Source organism: Oncorhynchus clarkii, chromosome 20, assembly GCF_045791955.1.
Source record: "Oncorhynchus clarkii lewisi isolate Uvic-CL-2024 chromosome 20, UVic_Ocla_1.0, whole genome shotgun sequence".
Lineage (NCBI taxonomy): Eukaryota > Metazoa > Chordata > Actinopteri > Salmoniformes > Salmonidae > Oncorhynchus > Oncorhynchus clarkii.
In genome coordinates, this window is record NC_092166.1 from 84643406 (window position 1) to 84657647 (window position 14242).

The 14242-nt window shown below is 43.0% G+C and overlaps 1 protein-coding gene across 1 annotated transcript; it reads left to right on the forward strand.

The window, feature by feature from the left end:
- The first annotated feature begins 6820 nt into the window (after positions 1-6820).
- Positions 6821-7577, forward strand: LOC139375738 (proline-rich protein 18-like). The gene has a single exon (XM_071117552.1). It carries the CDS (start codon positions 6821-6823, stop codon positions 7565-7567), a length of 747 nt encoding a protein of 248 aa, XP_070973653.1. The 3' UTR covers positions 7568-7577.
- The last annotated feature ends 6665 nt before the right edge of the window (positions 7578-14242 follow it).

Below are 14242 nucleotides of genomic sequence, written 5' to 3' on the forward strand. Positions count from 1 at the left end.
TGTTGGCGGCATGCTTATCATTTTCTAGGAGCAGAGGCGCGTGTGTGTGTGTGTGTGAGAGAAAGAGAGAATTTCCTAAAATGTAGAAGCAGACACATCTGTCTTTGCACGTGCGAGCATGCTTATGTAAGGGATTCCTTAAAACATAATTGAATCTCCTTACCTCACGTGTCTAAGTCAGTGATGTGGAAGTAATATGGCTGATAGCCAGTCACAGTGAGTTATGTTACTAAATTAATAAACTACAGTACCCCACCGTGCACTGCCTGGGGAGACAGACAGACATCACATTAAACCCAGATCCCTGCCTGGGGAGACAGACAGACATCACATTAAACCCAGATCCCTGCCTGGGGAGACAGACAGACATCACATTAAACCCAGATCCCTGCCTGGGGAGACAGACCGACATCACATTAAACCCAGATCCCTGCCTGGGGAGACAGACAGACATCACATTAAACCCAGATCTCTGCCTGGGGAGACAGACAGACATCACACCACATTAAACCCAGATCCCTGCCTGGGGAGACAGACAGACATCACACCACATTAAACCCAGATCCCTGCCTGGGGAGACAGACAGACATCACATTAAACCCAGATCCCTGCCTGGGGAGACAGACCGACATCACATTAAACCCAGATCCCTGCCTGGGGAGACAGACAGACATCACATTAAACCCAGATCCCTGCCTGGGGAGACAGACAGACATCACACCACAATAAACCCAGATCTCTGCCTGGGGAGACAGACAGACATCACATTAAACCCAGATCCCTGCCTGGGGAGACAGACATCACACCACATTAAACCCAGATCCCAGCCTGGGGAGACAGACATCACACCACATTAAACCCAGATCCCTGCCTGGGGAGACAGACAGACATCACACCACAATAAACCCAGATCTCTGCCTGGGGGAGACAGACGATCACTCTTCCCTTTTCTCAGCCAAAGACAACAAAGAGAAAGGAGCTACTGTACCAGTAGGTTGTGTTCATTAGGGCACACTTTAGCAACACATTTAAAAAAAATTAAAAAAAATGTGTTGCAATGAGGAAAAATCTACAGTTCTTATTGGATATAACCCTGTAATCCCTCTCTATTTCCGTCCATTTTCTTCTATTTGGTGCTCATTGAACATGACCCAGATCCGCATGTGTGCAGTGAGTGACATACAAAATGTCCCCTCTTACCCCTTAAAGCTCAAAGCCCAATTGCCTGTAAAATGAGCTCTCTTTGTTTCTCTAATTGAGATGCAGTTGAGTCCTTCTGGCTCATTCTGCTTCTTGTAATCTGGACATTACCTACTAACATACTATACTACCGCGTGACATTTTTAATATTAGCCTGGTCCCAGATCTGTTTGTGTTGTCTTCGCAACTTCTATGGTCATTGTCACAATAAGCGTATTTAACTAATGAAATCAATTAAAATTGTATTGGTCGGAATACACATATTTATCAGATGTTATTGCGGGTGTAGTGAAATGCTTGTGTTCCTAGTTCCAACAGTTCAGTAATATCTTACAATACACACATCTAAAAAGTAAAATCGTGGAATTGAGAAATATAGAAATATTTGGATGAGCAATGTGTGTGTGTGTGGGCTGGGATGGGATGTATAGACTAAACTCAGTAAAAAAAAGGCCCTTTTTCAGGACCCTGTCTTTCAAAGATAATTTGTAAAAATCCAAATAACTTCACAGATCTTCGTTGTAAAGGGTTTAAACACTGTTTCCCATGCTTGTTCAATGAACCATCAACAATTAATGAACATGCACCTATGGAACGGTCGTTAAGACACTAACAGTTTACAGACGGTAGGCAATTAAGGTCACAGTTATGAAAACATAGGACACTAAAGAGGCCTTTCTACTGACTCTGAAAAACACCAAAAGAAAGATGCCCAGTCTCTACTCATCTGCGTGAACGTGCCTTAGGCATGCTGCAAGGAGGCATGAGGACTGCAGATGTGGCCAGGGAAATAAACTGCAATATCCGTACTGTGAGACGCCTAAGACAGCGCTACAGGGAGACAGGACGGACAGCTGATCGTCCTCGCAGTGGAAGACCACGTGTAGCAACACCTGCACAGGATTGGTACATCCGAACATCACACCTGCGGGACAGGTACAGGATGCAACAACAACTGTTTGAGTTATACCAGGAATGCACAATCCCTCCATCAGTGCTCAGACTGTCCGCAATAGGCTGAGAGAGGCTGGACTGAGAGCTTGTAGGCCTGTTGTAAGGCAGGTCCTCACCAGACATCACCGGCAACAACGTCGCCTATGGGCACAAACCCACCATTGCTGGACCAGACAGGACTAGTAGAAAGTGCTCTTCACTGACGAGTCACGGTTTTGTCTCACCAGGGGTGATGGTCGGGTTCGCGTTTATTGTCAAAGGAATGAGCGTTACACCGAGGCCTGTACTCTGGACCAGGATCGATTTGGAGGTGGAGGGTCCGTCATGGTCTGGGGCGGTGTGTCACAGCATCATCGTACTGAGCTTGTTGTCATTGCAGGCAATCTCAATGCTGTGCGTTACAGTGAAGACATCATCCTCCCTCATGTTGTACCCTTCCTGCAGGCTCATGGTGACATGACCCTCTAGCGCGACAATGCCACCAGCCATACTGCTCATTCTGTGCGGGATTTCCTGCAAGACAGGAATGTCAGTGTCCTGCCATGGCCAGCGAAAAGCCCGGATCTCAATCCCATTGAGCATGTCTGGGACCTGTTGGATCGGAGGGTGAGGGCTAGGGCCATTCCCCACAGAAATGTCTGGGAACTTTCAGGTGCCTTGGTGGAATAGTGGGGTAACATCTCACAGCAAGAACTGACAAATCTGGTACAACCCATGAGGAGGAGATGCACTGCAGTACTTAATGCAGCTGGTGGCCACACCAGACACTGACTGTTACTATTGATTTTGACCCCCCCCCCTTTGTTCAGGGACACATTATTCAATTTCTGTTAGTCACATGTCTGTGGAACTTGTTCAGTTTGTCTGTTGTTGTTAAGTTTGCTGAAAATAAATGCAGTTGACAGTGAGAGGATGTTTCTTTTTTTTTGCTGAGTTTATATGGATATAATATTTAGTATATCTGAAGAATAGTATATGTACAGCAATAGTTGAATAGGATGACCTTGACTAGAATAGAGTAAATCAGTATGTAAACATTATTAAAGTGACCAGTGTTCCATTATTAAAGTGACCAGCGTTCCATTATTAAAGTGACCAGTGTTCCATTATTAAAGTGGCCAGTGTTCCATTATTATAGTGACCAGTGTTCCATTATTAAAGTGACCAGTGTTCCATTATTAAAGTGACCAGCGTTCCATTATTAAAATGACCAGTGTTACATGTCTATATAGGGCAGCAGCCTCTAAGGTGCAGGGTGGAGTAACCTGGTGGTTGCTGGCTAGTGACAGTGACTAAAGTTAAGGGCAGGCTAGTGGTGACTATTTAACAGTCTTGACAGCCTTGAGATAGAAGCTGTTTTTCAGTCTCTGTCCTAGCATTTATGCACCTGGCCACCACTTGGCCTTCCTGTGACACCGGGAGCTGTAGATGTGCTGGAGGGCAATCAGTTTGCCCCCAGTGACGCGTTGTGCAGACCATACCACCCTCTTGACGAGCTCTGCAATTCTGGACGGTGCAGTTGCCGTACCAGGCGGTGATACAGCCTGACAGGATGCTCTCAATGATGCATCTGTACAAGTTTGTGAGGATCTTAGGGGGCCAAGCTGAACTTCTTCAGCGTCTTTGAGGTTGAAGAGACGCTGTGTGGGTGAACCGTTTCAGATTGTCAATGATGTGTACGCCAAGGAACTTGAAGCTTTCACCTTCTCTACTACGACCCTGTCAATGTGATAGGGGCGTGCTCCCTCTGCTGTCTCCGGAAGTCCACGATCAGCTCATTTGTTTTGTTGACATTGAGGGAGGGGGTATTTTCCTGGCAACCACTCCACCAGGGCTGTCACCTCCTCCCTGTAGGCTGTCTCGTCATTGTTGGTAATCAAGCCCACTACTGTTGTGTTGTCTGCAAACTTGATGATTGAGTTGGAGACAGGCGTGGCCGCGCAGTCATGGGTGAACAGGAAGTACAGGAGGGGGCTGAGCATGCACCCTTGTGGGGCCCCTGTGTTAAGGATCAGCGAAGTGGAGGTGTTGTTTCCTACCTTCACCACCTGGGGGCGGCCTGTCAGGAAGTCCAGGACCCAGTTGCACAGGGCGGGGTTCAGACCCAGGTCCCTGAGCTTAATCATAAAGCTATGGTGTTGAAGGCTGAGCTGTAGTCAATGGACAGCATTCTTACATAGGTATTTCTCTTGTCCAGATGGGATGGGGCATTGTGCAGTGCGATGGCGATTGCGTCATTCGTGGACCTATTGGGGCGGTATACAAATTGCAGTGGGTTGGGTAAGGTGGCGGTGATATGATCCTTAAGTAACAGAAGTGAAGCTATAATCATTTAGTTCAGTTACACTGCATTACCAAACGTATGTGGACACCTGCTCGTCGAACATCTCATTCCAAAATCATGGGCATTAATATGGAGTTGGTCCCACCTTTGCTGCTATAACAGCCCCCCTCCACTCTTCTGGGAATGCTTTCCACTAGATGTTGGAACATTGCTGCTATAACAGCCTCCACTCTTCTGGGAAGGCTTTTCCACTAGATGTTGGAACATTGCTGCTATAACAGCCTCCACTCTTCTGGGAAGGCTTTTCCACTAGATGTTGGAACATTGCTGCTATAACAGCCTTCACTCTTCTGGGAAGGCTTTCCACTAGATGTTGGAACATTGCTGCTATAACAGCTTCCACTCTTCTGGGAAGGCTTTCCACTAGATGTTGGAACATTGCTGCTATAACAGCCTCCACTCTTCTGGGAAGGCTTTTCCGCTAGATGTTGGAACATTGCTGCGGGGATTTGCTTCCATTCAGCCACAAGAGCATTAGTGAGGTTGAGTACTAATGTTGGGCGATTAGGCCTGGCTCGCAGTCGGCGTTCCAATTCATCCCAAAGGTGTTCGATGGGGTTAAGGTCAGTGCTCTGTGCAGGCCAGTCAAGTTCTTCTACACTAATCTTAACAAACCATTTCTGTATTGACCTCGCTTTGTGTACGGAGGCATTGTCATGCTGAAACAGGAAAGGGCCTTCCCCAAACTGTTGCCACAAAGTTGGAAGCACTTCTGGCATCCACCAAACCCAGATTCATCCGTCGGACTGCCAGATGCTGATCTTAGGCTTGTGTGAGGCTGCCCGGCCATGGAAACCCATTTCATGAAGCTCCCGACGAACAGTTCTTGTTGCTGACGTTGCTTCCAGAGGCAGTTTGGAACTCGGTAGTGAGGGTTGCAACCGAGGACAGGCGATTTTTTACTTGTTACGCACATCAGCACTCGGCGGTCCCGTTCTTTGAGCTTGTGTGGCCTACCACTTCAAGTGCTGAGCTGTTGTTGCTCCTAGACATTTCCACTTCACAATAACATCACTTACAGTTGACCGGGGGCAGCTCTAGCAGGGCAGAAAGTCACTGAGCTCTTCAGTACGGGCCATTCCACTGCCAACGTTTGTTTATGGAGATTGCATGGCTGTGTGCTCGATATTTATACACCTGTCAGCAACGGGGGTGGCTAAAATTGCCGAATCCACTGATTTGAAGGGGTGTCCACACACAAGTGTGTGTGTGTGTGTGTATATATATATATATATATATATATAGTATGTATGTATGTATATATATATATATATATATATAGTGTGTGTATATATATATATAGTGTGTGTATATATATATATAGTGTATGTATATATATATATAGTGTATGTATATATACATATGTAAATATAGTGTGTGTATATATATATATAGTGTATGTATATATATGTATATATATATAGTGTGTGTATATATATATATAGTGTGTGTATATATGTATAGTGTGTGTATATATATATACAATATATAGTTTAGATACATTTTGTGTCTAAGATGATGCAGATAGACATGACCGCCTTGTTTCAGGCTCCTAAGCAACTTTGCACAAGCATTTCGCTACAACCGCAATAACATCTGCTAAACATGTGTATGCGACCAATACAATTGTATTGTACTTAAATACAATGTTTATAGAGACGCCTGACATAACAATGTCTATGGAGCATTGAAGAAAGAAAAACGTGCTATTTCATATGACCTCTAAATGTCTTTCATTTATTTTAGTTTGTTTGTGGATGAACTGAATTTCCTGTTCAAGAATGAACAAAAATGTGACCATTCTTCCACTGGAATTCCAATTAGGGGTGACCTCGTCCCTATTTTAACAGTCCCCCATAAACAAAACTACTATAGCCCTATAAATACGTCTACGTTAGGTGTAAGCCTAACATGTCATTGGTCCGTTTTCTCTTTATGCATTCAACAAGAACAGGCGTACCGTTACATCTGAAGGACTGTATCGATGACATCACTATCATAGATGCAGCCGCAGGAGCTGTTTTTATACGGTCTTTGTTTAGCCGCGTGCTGCTGCTCGCCGGTCTCACCACGGCCACGCCTCCCACCGACGAGCTGTATAAATTCCAGACAACAGGCAGCTTTTCGCCTTCACGCCAGTTGAATTACAGAACGGCCTACAGCAAAGGTGCTTCTAATGATCTAGAGACATATAATATTTTGGGGGGAATCAGATAATGCAATTAGAATACAGTATATTTATTCACAGTCTACGAGTGTATTCTTATTTTGTCTATTAAAAGGCGACGTTGTTGTTGTCTTCGGATCACTTAAATCCCAATAATGCCTTTTCCACCGATAAATCTCCAACGAATCTCGTCTCCTGGCAGAGAGCTGTTCCGGAAAAAGAAACAGACGGAGGAAAAAGACTCGGAGAAGGAAAAGATGTCGAGGTCTTGGACTACAGCCAATCTGAGGAATTTGGGGCGAAAACCCCAGCAACAGAAATGCAAACTCCCGATTCAGGAGACAGCCAGGAGTTCTTTAGACCTTCTAACTTTACCCAAACAATCTCAGGACTCGTGCAAGAGCGTTCCGCGTTCCAGTTCGGTGGAAGCCACCCCTCACCCGGACAGGAGTAAGCAGTCCTCGCGGAGTTCCGTGGGAAAGGACGAGGCAGGAGAAGAAAGAGAGATTAAATTCTCTCTGAGCCTCACACCGGAGGCCATTCTCGTTATTCAAAAGCGCAGTTTAGAAAAACAGATACTAGCCAAACAGCAGAAGTGTTGTGCGTCCGTGGACTTTCGGCACAGGCGAGTCTTTCCATCCAAACGCACTCAAGGTGGTTCCAAAAGCTCGACCATTCCCGTCGCCAATCTGCAACACGCAAAGGACATTACATCCATAGTAAAAATCTCTTTACTAAACGATCAATATAAATACGATGACGTGGAATATGAAGAAGAAGATGGAAATGTGGATGAGACGGTGGTGAGGAAATGCAAAGAATGGCTGAAAGGAGTTGAAAGCGCCTCTGCTTTTGTAAAAGTGGACAAAATATCTGCCCTTCCGCACCTAAAAAGCTGCTGACTACCGCTTGTGATATTATAGGACTTGTGATATGATGTGATATGAAAAGCTATGAACATTACACATTGTCGCCTACACAAAGGACATGGATCAATTTGTAGCCTGTCCACTGACACAGCTCACCGTTACGCACGGCGAACACTTTCCACACCAATGGGAATGCTGTTTTTTACGAGTCTATTTCTAATGGCAGAATTGAATACCCTTTTAATGTTGACACGGGCAGAATCCTGTGTTCTCTTCTTTTGCACGTGTTTTTTATTTTATTTTATTGAGGCGTTTTTATTCGTTGGTTGGGTGGTTATGGGATCTGACGGAATGGTCTGAATGAGCGGCCTGCGATCCATGGACCCAGTTCCTTTGTGTCCAAGAACAATAGCTGTCAACTGCGACGACAGGGTTACTTTGTGCATTTATATAAATAAATGACCGTTTCTATTTTTATTTTACCCTCTCAGAAGAGGCAAATGTTGTTTTTTGTTGTTGCATTGTCTGGAAAAGTAAAGTAAAACATGTTTTAATGGTGGATCAGATTTGTACAGTATTTATTATGAGGGACAGGGGTTATGTTTGTATCCACTCAAATGTTTCCTTCTACTTGGATATTTCTTATGCAATCTACATTCACTACCAATAAACATTTGATTTATTTCATTAGTATAGAAATGACCTCTGACAGTTATGTGATTAAGAAACACAATACAAAATCAAAATAAATCCAATTGTATTTTATATGTCACATGCTTCATGTGCTTTGTCACAACAGGTGTAGTAGACCTTACAGTGAAATGCTTACTTACAAGCCCTTAACCAACAGGTGTAGGTAGACCTTACAGTGAAAATGCTTACTTACAAGCCCTTAACCAACAGGTGTAGGTAGACCTTACAGTGAAATGCTTACTTACAAGCCCTTAACCAACAGGTGTAGGTAGACCTTACAGTGAAATGCTTACTTACAAGCCCTTAACCAACAGTGCAGTTTTAAGAAAAATAAGTGTTAAAGTATTTACTAAAATAAACTGAAGTTAAAAAAAAAGATAAAAATAAAATAGAATAATAACAAATAATTAAAGAGCAACAATAAAATAACAATAATGAGGCTATATACAGGGGGTACCGGTACAGAGTCAATGTGGAGACTATATACAGGGGGTACCGGTACAGAGTCAATGTGGAGGCTATATACAGGGGGTACCAGTACAGAGTCAATGTGGAGGCTATATACAGGGGGTACCGGTACAGAGTCAATGTGGAGGCTATATACAGGTGGTACCGGTACAGAGTCAATGTGGAGGCTATATACAGGGGGTACCGGTACAGAGTCAATGTGGAGGCTATATACAGGGGGTACCGGTACAGAGTCAATGTGGAGGCTATATACAGGGTGTACTGGTACAGAGTCAATGTGGAGGCTATATACAGGGGGTACCGGTACAGAGTCAATGTGGAGGCTATATACAGGGGGTACCGGTACAGAGTCAATGTGGAGGCTATATACAGAGGGTACCGGTACAGAGTCAATGTGGAGGCTATATACAGGGGGTACCGGTACAGAGTCAATGTGGAGGCTATATACAGGGGGTACTGGTACAGAGTCAATGTGCGGGGGCACAGGTTAGTCGAGGTAATATGTACATGTAGGTAGAGTTAAAGTGACTATGCGTAGATAATAAACAGAGAGTAGAAACAGCGTAAAATGTGTGTGGGGTAGGGGGGGGGGCAATATCAATCGTCTGGGTAACCATTTGATTACCTGTTCAGGAGTCTTATGGCTTGGGGGTAGAAGCTTTTTAGAAGCATTTTGAACCTAGACCTGGCGCTCCGGTACCACTTGCCATGCGGTAGCAGAGAGAACAGTCTATGACTAGGGTGGCTGGAGTCTTAGTCTGTAGTGCCGTGCGGTAGCAGAGGGAACAGTCTATGACTAGGGTGGCTGGAGTCTTAGTCTGTAGTGCCGTGCGGTAGCAGAGAGAACAGTCTATGACTAGGGTGTCTGGAGTCTTAGTCTGTAGTGCCGTGCGGTAGCAGAGGGAACAGTCTATGACTAGGGTGGCTGGAGTCTTAGTCTGTAGTGCCGTGCCGTGCGGTAGCAGAGAAAACAGTCTATGACTAGGGTGGCTGGAATCTTAGTCTGTAGTGCCGTGCGGTAGCAGAGAGAACAGTCTATGACTAGGGTGGCTGGAGTCTTTGACCCCCAAAACATGTGCGCCTTCCTCTGACGCCGCCTGGTATGGAGGTCCTGTATGGCAGGAATTAGACATGAATGCAGTGTCTAGTACACCATCTACAGGCTTATCCAAATGATAGCAATATCCTCCTGTATACAATTACTTGAATGAAGGTCTGTTGCTATGACAACTGTAACCAAATTGATTCTGCTCCATCAACAAGTCTCTGTTTTGTTTATTAGGATCCCCATTAGCTTTTTATTTTTAGAAGCAGCTCCTACTTGTTGTCTAATCCGTATATTTAAAGGTCATTTTGCTGTTTGCTTCAGTAATAGGAGATGGAATTGAGTTCTATGCGATCCTGTACCTTACATATTAACATGTTACCTTACATATTAACATGGTATCTTACATATTAACATGTTACCTTACATATTAACATGTTACCTTGCATATTAACATGTTACCTTACATATTAACATGTTACCTTACATATTAACATGTTAACTTACATATTAACATGTTACCGTACATATTAACATGTTATCTGACATATTAACATGTTACCTTACATATTAACATGTTACCTTACATATTAACATGTTACCTTACATATTAACATGTTACCGTACATATTAACATGTTACCGTACATATTAACATGTTACCTTACATATTAACATGTTACCTTACTTATTAACATGTTACCTTGCATATTAACATGTTACCGTACATATTAACATGTTACCGTACATATTAACATGTTACCTTACATATTAACATGTTACCGTACATATTAACATGTTACCTTACATATTAACATGTTACCGTACATATTAACATGTTACCGTACATATTAACATGTTATCTGACATATTAACATGTTATCTGACATATTAACATGTTACCGTACATATTAACATGTTACCGTACATATTAACATGTTACCTTACATATTAACATGTTACCGTACATATTAACATGTTACCTTACATATTAACATGTTACCTTACATATTAACATGTTACCTTACATATTAACATGTTACCTTACATATTAACATGTTATCTGACATCCGTACATATTAACAATTTCTGTGTCAAAAACGCAGAACGTCTTTTTTTTAAAATAACAGACATAGCCCTCCTCATCTTCACAATAACTTTGTCAATGTGACTTGAACATTATAATTGACCATCTAATGTTATACCTATGAACTTAGCTTCCTCAACATGCCTACTGGTCACACCCTTTATGTACGACTCTGGTTTAGGTCTTAGAGAATGTTTTGAACCAAATAAAATGTTTTTAGTTGTAGATGTATTTAAGTTTATTATTGATCATTCGTTCTGACACTGACTGTAACTTCCTTTAGAACGTCAGTGATGTCACTGGCTTCGGGTGCTGACATGTAGAGCGTGGAATCATCTTCATACACGGTCATTGTAGCTTCATGTAAGACCAGTGACCAAATAATTTGTAACAAAATGTTGAAGAGTAACGGCCCGAGGCAACTGCCCAGAGGGACACCGCACTGCACTGTACATATCTGATGTTAGAGAAGCTTCCATTGAAGAACAGTCTCTGAGTTGTGTTGGATAAGTAACTCTCCAACCATGTGATGGCAGGTGATGTAAAGTCATAGCAAGTGAGTTTTTCCGAATAACAATGTATGATCAGTAACATAAAAGACTGCACTGAAATCTAACACTACAGCTCCAACTGTCATCCTGTTATCCAATATGCATACTGAAAGTCAGTAGTTAACTTGTTTTCTGAAAAATAGCATTGTATTTGATCAACAAATTCTCCAACAGTATACTAAGAACAGGCTACAAACTGATTGGGCGGCTGTTAGAGCCAACAAAAAGGGTGCTTTACTATGTTTAGGATGTGGAATTACTTTAGCTTCCTTCCACGCCTGTGGGGACACACTCTCCTTTAGGCTTTGGTTAAATACCTGACAAACGGGGTGTGGCAATACAGTCTGCTACTATGCTCAATAGTTTTCGAAATATAGGTTGTCTATACCTGGTGGCTTATCATTATTGATGGATAACAATAGTTTTTACACTCTCTTCCCACACTAACTTGACCAAATGCAAAACAGCAAAATCCCTCTCTTTCATGATTAGGTCTTTCATACTGTTCAATGTTGTCATTTCTCTTCTGAGTTTTTCCACTTTACTGGCGAAACAGTCGTGGGAATTATTGACTTTATTGAAAGGTTTTGTTATAAATGACCCATAAACATCAATGAAAGACGGAGATGAATTGTGTTTTCCGCCCATGATATCATGGAGTACGGTTACATGCACACAATAATACAACGATTGTGATTCGTCAGATTAATATTGTAGTTACATTTAAACGTTTACATGCTTTGCAAGAAGACCGATTTTCCCTAACAATCCTGTTTCCATGGACACATCTGAAATCAAGCTGCCTGATGGGACTTTGATAAATGCAGGAAATCACCATTCAAAATAGAGGCTTTAACCACGGCAACCATGTTATTTTTGTGAAAGCTATTTCATTCTGAGTTTAGACATACAGTATAAAGTTTGTATGTGAAAACTATTTTTTAAGATGAATTCTTTCAGTTTTTCCCAAATCATTTCACTCCTGCAAAATATGGAAACATAGAGTCAATAATACAGTAGAACAAAAGAAAACAAAAAGTCTATATACAGCGAGTGCAAATGAGGTAGTGAGGGATTTAAGGCAATAAATAGGCCATGGTGGCGAAGTAATTACAATATAGCAATTAAACACTGAAATGGTAGATGTGCAGAAGATGAATGTGCAAGTAGAGATACCGGGGTGCAAAGGAGCAAGATAAATAAATAAATACAGTATGGGGATGAAGTAGTTGGATGGGCTGTTTACAGATGGGCTATGTACAGGTGCAGTGATCTGTGAGCTGCTCTGACAGCTGGTGCTTAAAGTTAGTGAGGGAGATATGAGTCTCCAGCTTCAGTGATTTTTGCAGTTCGTTCAAATCATTGGCAGCAGAGAACTGGAAGGAAAGGCGACCAAAGGAGGAATTGGCTTTGGGGGTGACCAGTGAGATATACCTGCTGGAGCGTGTGCTACGAGTGGGTGCCGCTATGGTGACCAGTGAGCTGAGATAAGGCGGGGCTTTACCTAGCAGAGACTTGTAGATGACCTGGAGCCAGTGGGTTTGGCGACGAGTATGAAGCGAGGGCCAACCAACAAGAGCATACAGGTCGCAGTGGTGGGTAGTATATGGGGCTTTGGTGACAAAACGGATGGCACTGTGATAGACTGCATCCAATTTGTTGACTAGAGTGTTGGAGGCTATATTATAGATGACATTGCCGAAGTGGAGGATCGGTAGAATGGTCAGTTTTACGAGGGTATGTTTGGTAGCATGAGAGAAGGATGCTTTGTTGCGATATAGGAAGCCAATTCTAGATTTAATTTTGGATTGGATGCTTAATGTGTGTCTGGAAGGAGAGTTTACTGTCTCACCAGACACCTAGGTATTTGTAGTTGTCAGAGCTGTCCAGAGTAGTGATGCAGGCAGTGATCGATTGAATAGCATGCATTTAGTTTTACTTGTATTTAAGAGCAGTTGGAGTCCACGGAAGGAGAGTTGTAATGGCTTTGAAGCTCGTCTGGAGGTTAGTTAACACAGTGTCCAAAGAGGGGCCAGAAGTATACAGAATGGTGTCGTCTGCATAGAGGCGGATCAGAGAATCACCAGCAGCAAGAGCGATATCATTGATGTATACAGAGAAGAGAGTCGGCCCGAGAATTGAACCCTGTGGCACCCCCATAGAGACTGCCAGAGGTCCGGACAACAGGCCCTCCGATTTGACACACTGAACTCTATCAGAGAAGTAGTTGGTAAACCAGGCGAGGCAATCATTTGAGAAACCAAGGCTGCCGAGTCTGCCAATAAGAATGTGGTGATTGACATAGTCGAAAGCCTTGGCCAGGTCGATGAATACGGCTGCACAGTAATGTCTCTTATCGATGGCGGTTATGATATCGTTTAGGACCTTGAGCGTGGCTGAGGTGCACCCATGACCACCCATGACCAGCTCTGAAACCAGATTGCATAGGTACGGTGAGAGAGGTTGAACAGACTGGTAATATGGGTTGCAACAATTTCAGCAGATCATTTTAAAAAGAGAGGGTCTAGATTGTCTAGCCCGGCTGATTTGTAGGGGTCCAGATTTTGCAGCTCTTTCAGAACATCAGCTGACTGGATTTGGGTGAAGGAGAAATGGGGAAGGGTTGGGCGAGTTACTGTGGAGGGTGCCAGGTTGTTGACCGGGGTAGGGGTAGCCAGGTGGAAAACATGGCCAGCCGTAGAGAAATTCTCAATGATAGTGGATTTATCAGTGGTAACACTGCCATAATCAGTTTAATATCAAATTATTAGTGTGCGCATAAATGTACTAAAAAATTATTATAATAATCTACTCCAGTCTTTTCCCATTGTGTTCTATGTCATTTATCACGGTTTGGTAATATAA